General features: G+C 35.5%; 1 protein-coding gene across 1 annotated transcript in view; it reads left to right on the forward strand.

The window, feature by feature from the left end:
• Positions 1 to 9,959, forward strand: part of LOC138039140 (eukaryotic translation initiation factor 3 subunit J-like) — a 15,364-nt gene extending 5,405 nt beyond the window's left edge. The window contains exons 5-10 of the mRNA XM_068885324.1: positions 1,234 to 1,292; positions 4,040 to 4,083; positions 4,538 to 4,647; positions 4,992 to 5,049; positions 7,079 to 7,155; positions 8,546 to 9,959. Of these exons, the coding sequence (XP_068741425.1) occupies positions 1,234 to 1,292; positions 4,040 to 4,083; positions 4,538 to 4,647; positions 4,992 to 5,049; positions 7,079 to 7,155; positions 8,546 to 8,686 (489 nt within the window). The 3' untranslated portion in view covers positions 8,687 to 9,959. The remainder of the gene's footprint in view (positions 1 to 1,233; positions 1,293 to 4,039; positions 4,084 to 4,537; positions 4,648 to 4,991; positions 5,050 to 7,078; positions 7,156 to 8,545) is intronic.
• Positions 9,960 to 10,000: the final 41 nt, after the last annotated feature.

Raw genomic sequence — 10,000 nt, forward strand, 5'->3', positions numbered from 1 at the left:
GGCTATACAAGGCTTAGTAAGTTGAGTGCTTTAAATCATGACCTTTTCAAGATTATTTGTGCTGTTTCATCTGTGTGTAATTTTTGTAATGCTCCAACTGTAAATGCTAAAGATTTCTTTTTGCATTGCCCAGGCTTTGCTGCTTTGCGCTAGTAAATATTGTTTGCCTCGCCCTACACACTTGTTGGGTGATGGCTGGGTTTGGCGTCTGACAAGAGAAAAACTGATTAGCTTTTAAAAGGTGTTCCTATTATTGATTTTCAACTCAATGTTAGTTTTTTTTGCTCTGTTCAGTCATTTATCTCCCAATCAAACCACTTTACTTGTTTACCCCCTTTTTTGTATTGTGTATATTTTTTCTGTTTTCTTTTTTCCTATTTTATTAGTTTTTTTAGTTTTGTACATGTATGACTGCTGTAATTTAATTTTATGTAAAATGACATAATTAAGCTCTCTTGATGAGCACTTTGTTGTCTTAGAGCAAATGTTGAATAAAAATATTGTTTAAATTAAAAAAAAAATCAAAATAATGTAACAATAATTGGACAATAAGTTTGCCTTTAGAACAAAACTGGGTTGAATTGAATATTTGATATGCCAAATGGCACAGAAAGATAGTTTTAGATTTTGTTATTCACTCATTGCTTTCAGGCTTGCCATTCTAACTGAGAAAAAAAACATTCTCCAAACTGGGGTATAGTCTGGGGTGTATTCTATTTTTTTAGAATCAAATATTCCATCATTTTAAGGTTATGGGCAGTTAAGAAGATGGCACAATTGCTGCAAAGATCTCAGCAGATTTTATTGACTTCAGCCAAAGTAAAATACAAATGTAGATACATGATGAAAGACCATGTACACTTACTTACACAGCTACAGTTACACACACTACAGAAGGGTGGTGTGTACATGTATGTTGTTTATAATAATAATTATTATTGTCGTACCCAGGATTTAAAAACTGCCAAACAAATGAAGTATAAATTTCAGTGTAGGTTTCAAGGTTTCAAGGAGACCAGAATAAGGTTCCAATTTTCTTTTTTTCCCTAAATTTGTTCACGTAAAATTGGAAAACACTACTTTCTTCAAGATTTATTGTAGTGTTAGTCACATCTGGAGATCCAAAGAATTGTCTCATATGGATCCTAACCATTGGTTTTAAATCTAAAAGCAATAATTAGTTTAACAAGAATATATTTATATAGTTACGAAAAAAAATTATTTTTTTGTTAGGAGGAAGTGAAGCCACCGACAGACGAAGAACTATTAGCTGAAAAGCTCCAAAGACAACAGTGAGTTCAATCAGTATTTTTGTTCCCAACAGCCATACCTTTGAGCAATTAAAAGGGCCTGCTCTGTTCTTCATCAACAAATTCCAAGTGATAAATAATAGTCAACTATTGACATCATTAACCGTTTGATGTCCAAACCGGCCAAAACCGGCTGAAACCGGCCGAAACCGGCCAGACTTAAAGACTTAGTATTTTACTGTCTAATGCCAAAGTATTTTACTCTGTCTAACGCCAGACAATTTTACTCGTCAATGGGAAACCCTTTGGAGTCAATGGGTTAACAGAGTTCAAGTCTGTTGCTTGAAGACTTAAATTCTCTGCTTAGTTAATAAGGGTGTCTTGAAAACTAAAACCTTAAGACCTTAAGACCCCAAAAACTCACAAAACATTACCCAAAACCCTCAATTTGGCCAACTCTAGGCCTAAAGTTGTTTTTTTGAGTTACCTCAAGCGAAGTTCAAGTCCTTTGTTCACCTCAACTTGTTTTAAAGTGAAAGCTGGGTCATCCGCTATACAATGTATTAAACTGAGTAACCATGCATGTTCCACATGTGGCCGGACATCTTCATTTCCTGTCGGATGTATATATTGGCCCTCTGACACTCTAGGCCTAAAAACCAACTTTAGGCCTAGGATGAAATGGTATATATGAAATGAATCATATATGAACTGCGGATATGAAATCAAGTGAAGCTATGATCTTCACAGTTATGAGCGCAATTTTTGCAAGAAGAAGTCAAAAAAATTCAGGACTTCAACGGGGGTTTGAACCCGTGACCTCGCGATTCCGGTGCGACGCTCTAACCAACTGAGCTATGAAGCCACTGACGTTGGGAGCTGATCATTTGTGGGTTCGCACCGGAATCGCGAGGTCACGGGTTTAAACCCCGTTGAAGTCCTGAATTTTTCAGACTTCTCTACGCATTTGCAAAAATTGCGCTCATAACTGCGAAGATCATAGCTTCACTTGATTTCATATCCGCAGTTCATATATGATTCATTTCATATATACCATTTCATCATTGATTCATTCCTCACGGGACCATTAGAACCCACAAATGACCAGCTCCCAATGTCAGTGGCTTCATAGCTCAATTGGTTAGAGCGTCGCACCGGAATCGTGAGGTCATGGGTTCAAACCCCGTTGAAGTCCTGAATTTTTCAGACTTCTCTACGCAATTGCAAAAATTGCGCTCATAACTGCGAAGATCATAGCTTCACTTGATTTAGGCCTAGGGTTAGCCAAATTGAGGGATTTAGGTTACTTTTTTCGAGTTTTTGGGGTCTTAGAGGCAAAGCCCCAAATGATGCTCAATTTAGTTCTTAGTAATTTTTTCCATTTTTACATTCACTGTAGTACCAAAAGCTATTCATCCCAGTATCCTTGCCCTGCAGAACCTTCGCTTAAACACCATTAGCCCTCCAAAATTTTGCATAAGCATTGTTTTTATTTTCTCTTGGGACTTATATGGTTTGAAGAGAAACTGTAAACAATGCTTATGCAAACTTTTGAAGGAACAGACGAAGAGTACAATGGTATTAATTTTTTGATACTGGCTAATTTTGAATAGCTTCATAGGCTAACACTTAGACTTAACATTTAGGGTTTTTTGGAAACCCAAAGTGACATTTGTCATAAAGTTTAAGCTGTTTATGTGTAATTCAAAAGAAAAAACAATGGACCTGTGTAATTTTAGCTTAAGTGATATATTGAAATAATTTATAAGATGGACAAAAGCACTGAAGGGCTTCATCATTGCCTCGACAGTCAATATTCCATTACTACATGTATACCATGTGCTATACAACTTCCTTTGGTTGTACAGGTTGTTTTGAGATCACTAAAGCTGTGTAGGTATCCCTAATACATTAGCAAACTCATAATTAACATATGTATGTACAGCTGTTGCTGACAGCAATTACAGGTACCGGTATCAGGAAAATAAAAAAATCAATAAACTACTTTTACACTGACTTTGAGATTTGTGTCAAAAGAGTGACTCTAAAAGAACCTGAAATTAAGCGTATTTTTAGTTTTCTTCGAGTAGAAGATTCATTTTTTGTGCTTACTGGCTTTAGCCCGTAATGCACTATGTCATCGAAACACTGATTTTTGTCTGTAAGTCCATGGTGGCAGTCTGTAGTGACAGTCTGTGGTGGCAGGATAGGTACAAAAGGGAAGAAATGAATCACAAATCGAACGTTTTGACTACCTTTGTGGTTTGGGGTTCTCCTTGAACCAGTAAACAACTCCTTTGGCTGTCGTTTTTCTTTTTTAACCCATTGACTCCCAGGGGCTTCCCATTGATGAGTAGAATCGTCTGGTGTTAGACAGAGTAAAATACCAAGTCTGGCCGGTTTAGGCCGGTTTGGATGTCAAAGGGTTAACCCTTTGACTCCTAGGGGTTCCCCATTGACAAGTAAAATCATCTGGCCGGTTTAGGCTGGTGTGGACGCCAAAGGGTTAAATAGGAGAATTCCAGTTAAAATAAACAAGTGTCTTGGGTCACTTAGTGTTTAGTTAACGTAGTTAGTTTTGAAATCTGAAGGAAAAAAAATATTTGATTTTTTGATTATAGTACCACTTTAATATTAGCAATGTTGTCAAGTTCTCAAGTAAATCAGTGTTAACCCAGGGTCTCTCTTGTGTGCCTTAGTTATATGCCTTAGTTATATGCCTTTGGGTTTGCAGTAAGAAAAACAAAATGCACTTAATAGTTGCTGTGTGTTTTGCCATAATTTTTCAGATTGGTAGAGGAATCAGATTTGGAATTAGCAAAACAAGCTTTTGGTAAAAAGCCTTTTATGTTTATCTTTTGATTAGGTAGTATAACCAAAAATAGTATGGCTGATTAAACATGTACATGTACTTGGAAGATAAGAATGAATTCTGTTTTGATAAGGCATCGTAACCTGACACATCAGTTAAGGTACTTCTGAAAGTATGCTGTACATGTAATTGTACATTTCTTGTTGTTAGAGAAAGTTCTCAGAGTTTCTTTGATGTGTTTGTTATTAAGTTTGTTTGTGTTCAGCCGTAGGTATTTTTAGGTATTAGAAGTCCACTTTTTAGTGATATTGGTCCCATGGTCAAATAAAGTTTGTTGTTGTTATTGTTGCATTGCATTAGCCCGGACCCCATAATAATACACATGTATGCACAGTGTACACTATAAAGGTCATGCCTCAACATTAATTTATGTAATAGTAGTACATGTAATTGATTTTTGAAAAACAATCTTTAGGTGTTCAAGATGATACAGAAAGTAAAAGCATAGATGGAATGAATCCCAGTAGCAGGGAAGACTTTGTGGAACTTACCAAATTAATTGTAGGAAAATTATCAAATTATCAGGTAAGAGTTTTTTGTAAAAAAAAAAGGCAGCCTTGGCAGGTTAAAGTAAGATTGTGTGTGACAGGATTTCACTAGGAGATTAATCTATAAAGTAGGCTGCTGATATGAACAAGAACTATTGTTATTATTGTTATCATTATCATCATCATCATCATCATCTTGGGAAAAACCTCCTGAAGGAGAGTGGAGAACCAAGAGACTCAAGTCTCCTGTAATGCCAGAGAAACCAACCCTGTACACATTGGTGGAAGCACAAGTGCTTTCAGTACTACACCAGCCCAGTTTCCCAAGAATTGTTTACTGTTTGTTTTAACACAGGTTTACTGTTTTCTTGTTTCTTTCAGTCCAGCTCAGAATATATACCTTTCTTGGAAACACTGTTTAGAGAATTATGCGTCAGCTGTGAGTACAATTATTATTGTTGATTATATTAGACAGGAGTGTTTTACTGGAAAATATGTTGTAGTTTAATTTTAACTCTGGTTTAAATTTTTTTGAACCAGTTTGAAATTTTTAAACTGGTTTCATTTTTTTGTACTGTTTCATTTTTCCCAATGGCTATGTTTCTTGAGACTATCACACAGTATGATTTATATATGAAAGCCCTTTTCAGACAGTTGATAAATAAACTGGTTTAAAAAAAAAACTGGTTCAAAAAAATGAACTGGTTTGAAAAAATAAACCAGAGGTTAAAATTGAACTACAACAAATATACCACACATAAAATTCATATGAAACTACATCCAGGACCCAAGTGGCACATTTTCCATATCCTCTCTGGTGAGGATATTGAGGATGTCATATCCCGCCTTTGTATGGTTGTTTGTGCAAACAGTCAGTGAAAAATGGCGAGTGATAGATTCGTGAAGTTCTCTGAAGCTGACGTAAAATCCTTCCCTGAGAAACAAGAAAATACTAACACAAAGAATAAAACTTCATACAATTTAAAATTATTCAAGAAGTTCCTTGCAAGTGAAAAAGAAATGCGAAAATTGAAGAAATTCTGAAGAAGTTCCTGATGCTGAGCGGCAAGAATTTGCGATAAAGTTTGCGCTCAGCGTTGCAAAGAAAGATGATGAGTAAAACACTCTTCTCTATATGATAAAAAGGAAATCACCCAGTGGCTTGAAGATATAGTATAGATTTTATTTTCTCGTGTTAAAAACAATATTAATTTTTACTCTCTGCGCTCATTCGTAAAAATAATATAGTTTTTACCACTTGAAATAAAATACATGTAGGTAATATTCATATCTTCGTGCTGCCATGAAATATCCTCTATATATTAATGTGAATGTTAATTAACGGTTTGCTATCTAAACTACAGTATGAATTTTATGTAGTCTTAATTGAATCCTCCTGTCTGGGGCTTTTCATGGCCAATGAGAAAATTATGGAAACAAGCACAACAAATCTTTAAGAATCTCAACTGGTGGAAAGCAGACCTGTAGGCCATTTTACAAGTCCAGTTGGAACTCTGGATTCCAAGTCCATTGCATCAACCACTTGGCCATTCTGCTTCTTAAAAAGACCAAACGAAGGCTGAGTTGTTCAGAGCAGAATTACATGTAGTATTGACGGGTGTGCGGAAAACGAAGACCAAACAGCAAATAACAAGAGACATCATTCATGGTATTTAAAATGATCAATAGGCTATCTATTGTGAATTACTGTAGGGTATTTGTTTTCCACACACCCAGGCTGGTATGTGGAAAATGAAGACCAAAAACAAAGGCCCTCACAGCAACATAAAATGACGAATGGAGAGTAGCCAAACATAACATCCCTAGTGTTTTCTGTGACCAACGAGTCATTTCAGGCAAATTACTGCAAGGGCTTCATTTTGCACACACCCAAGGTGGTTATGTTAAAAAGGAAGGCCAAAAAAAAAGAAGACCCTGCAGTAATTTGCCTGAAATGACTCATCGGCCACAGAAAACACTAGGGATGTTGTGTTTGGCTACTCTCCGTTCATCATTTGCTGTTTGGTATGTTATTTTTCGGGGGGTCTTCGTTTTCCGGGTCTTCGGTCTTCGTTTTCCGCACACCCTAGTATTGACTGTGGTTTAGCAGGGGGAACTTAGATTCTGCCCACACTACATGTAACTTCAAATTTTTATCATGCAACCTGTAATGTCTGCAAAAAAAAAACAATAAATGATGACTCCCAAAGTATTTTCCATGGGCTCCATTGACTGTGTTATTCAAGTGATGAGCTCTGTGCAGTGAAGAGTGAAGACTTCTTGAGTTGAAAATCCAGATGATTGCAGAAGTTTTTTCTGCATCTGGGTTATTAATAAATTATTGTTCAATCCAGGGTAAATGAACAAAATGGTTTTTGCAGTTGCAATGAATGGGTCAGGATGTAAGGAAAAACTAACAGAATGGATTAGCATCAATTAACAATATCAATAAAATACCTTTCTTTCAGTGGATGCTGAAGATATAAAAAGGCTAGGTAGTGCAATAAATTTCCTATCAACAGAAAAATTAAAAGCAACACAGAAGGTAAGTGTTGTCACTTGTGCAAAATAATATTGTTCTTTGCCCTTTAAGCTTCACATACGTCTGTCTTGTAAAAGAATGTCATAGAGTTTGTTTTCCTAAATTGGGGTTTCACCGGACTTGACTTGACTTGACTTATCTCTGTGTTGTCTGCATTATGAGGTGTCTAAATCCATTTGCACATGTACATTCATCGCATTTGTCATTTTTTCAGCATTATACAGTCTGACTTGATGTTTAAATTTTTTTGGTTAACTTTTTTTGTGTATTTTGTTTTAACTGGATGTCAATATTGTTTGAATTGAGAATGAGGCTAACACCAAAATGCCTGTCAGAATTATTCATTAAATGGAGCATTCAAGCATACAAGATACAAAATTGTCTGCCCAAAATGCTGCCACATAAATCTTGTGTAGGGCTTGCTTTCTTTTTTTCTGGATTGTGGCCTGGTTTGGGGGTTACGTGTTAGCTTTGGGTTTCGGGTTGTGTAGTTTGGCCTTGTAAGGGACCTATGTCCTATTGTTTATTTGCCTTCCTTTTGACCATTATTTGCAAATAAATCCAAATAAATAAATACAGCTGCAGGCACAGGCCTTTATATTCATTTCGTTAAATTAAGAATATGATGCATTGCACAAAAGAAATATAAGTTTAACTGTGCTGGCATCAGTCTTTTTATGGTCATTGTTCTCATATGCCAACAGTCAGAATTGCTTGTACACAATACTGATTTTTCATCAGAACCTTTTAGCTTATCTTGGTTAACTGTAATTGTATGGTTGAACTTGTCATGGTAGTTATACATGTACATGTACCTGTACATGGCCGGAATTCCAACACTTTCAGAGAGACGTGAGTCATTATCTATTAAATTATTTGAAGATATTGTAGGTAATGAACACCACAAACTGGCTAACCTGCTACCTCCTATGGCCAGTTCCCACGCTCGGCGTTTGAGAAATAAGAGACGTTTTAATACTCCAGTTTGTCGCACCGATCGCTTTATGAACTCTTTTATTATTAGCCACGCGATGTAAATAATCTTTAAATACAATGGTAAATAGCCATTTTTATTGTAATTTTTATATTGTACGTAATTCAGTCCTACGACTGCAATGTATGATGTTTTTCAATAAACGAGTTTACTACTACAAAACCTTAGTTTGGGTTATTAAAGTCACAGGGCCTCCAGTTTTTGTAATGACAGGCCAAAAGGGATTATTGTGCTATTACAAAAACTAACATGTAATGGCTTTCCCTACTTAAAACATGATCCTTGTTACCATAATTAAAAATACTTCAGAACCTCAACAGCTAATTTATGGTCCTGAGGAGGGAAATCTGTTTAAGACCAAGAGTTAATTTATAACTTTGTTTTACTTTGGTTAATTAGACCAAGAAAGGTAAAAAGTCTGGCAAGAAAGCAACATTATCAGGGGGCAGTGCCAAAGGTGGTAGAAAAGACGAATTGGATGCATTTGGTGGTGGTGGTGGAAATTTCGATTATGGTGGTGAATTTGATGATTTTATGTGAAGCTCACGTGGACACTGAAAATGTGAATAAAGAGGAATCTCAACTAAATTTGGGAACTGACAACACCGCAGTTCGTACTCTCCAACAAGTACATGGAATTGCATATGAAATCTCCTTTCTATGGTCAAGGTTGTTCCAAAAAGGATGGTTCCTTTCTCTAGTATACTTTTAGCATGTCTTTGTATTATTACATGTAATTTAGTTAACCTACATGTACTGTAACCAGTTGATAATGCTCTCTTGCTTTCTCCAAAGTAGGCAAATGGAATGAACAAAAAATATTAATTGTAGATGGATTATGAAGCTGACAGATACTGTAAGTTAATTGCAAAGATTTTAACATACATGTTCGTAGATATATTGTTTTTGAAACCCCATTAAGATAGACTAATACTCTGTTGGACAGGTTGTTGATATTGTGTGAATTCCGGAAGACAAACAGGATAAAGACAAAATTATTAATGTTGTGCAGAGGCTTGTCAAAATTAATAATAGTCACATGTAATGGTTTCTACATGAGGCTTGCATGTCTAAGTGTAATGAAAATGAAGAAAAACGAGGGTTTTAATCTGAATTTATTGTAGTTTAATTTTTCAAACCTTTTTAGCACACTTTCAATATTACTGCTCTTCATTATACTTGTGGATATGCCTCAAAACTATTGTGGCATTCCTCGTTTTGATATCTGCATATTTGGTGGTTAGTAAATGCCACACCAGTGAATAGTATTTGCAAATTCTGACATCTGACTCTGAAGATATTGGTATAATTCACCTCTGTGTAGTTGGAGAGAAATAAAATATTATCCTGTAGTCTTGGTGATTTTGGTGAGGAAAGTTTTGGTCAGTTTTTCAGTTGTTGTGGTATCTATTGAAACAATTTTTACTCACTGAAGAAGACGAGAATATGGTGGGAACCCTGCTGGTTTTTGGCATAATAAAATAATTATCCACCAATATTCAGATGCAAAAAGTTCTACGTGATACATTATATTTTTGTTAATGCTTTTGTCCATACCGGTGCATAACATTTCCTCCTGCCTGTTTCATGCCAAAATATTTATGAATTTGTTTATGTAGTTAATTCTCTGCTTGACTTTATTGGCTCAACATGATACAAATAAAAGAGTATGCTATTTAAGAACATCTTCACTTTTCAGTGACCTTCTCCTTGTTACCATAATTTCCCTTATTTCTCACGTATTTGGTAACAATTTAAAAAAAATAGATGTAGTTTTCTAAATAATAAATAAAGTGAAATAAATAAGCCTGTACATGAAGTTTATTTTTACTGCCATATTAACCCTTTGATGCC

Source organism: Montipora capricornis, chromosome 2, assembly GCF_036669925.1.
Source record: "Montipora capricornis isolate CH-2021 chromosome 2, ASM3666992v2, whole genome shotgun sequence".
NCBI lineage: Eukaryota > Metazoa > Cnidaria > Anthozoa > Scleractinia > Acroporidae > Montipora > Montipora capricornis.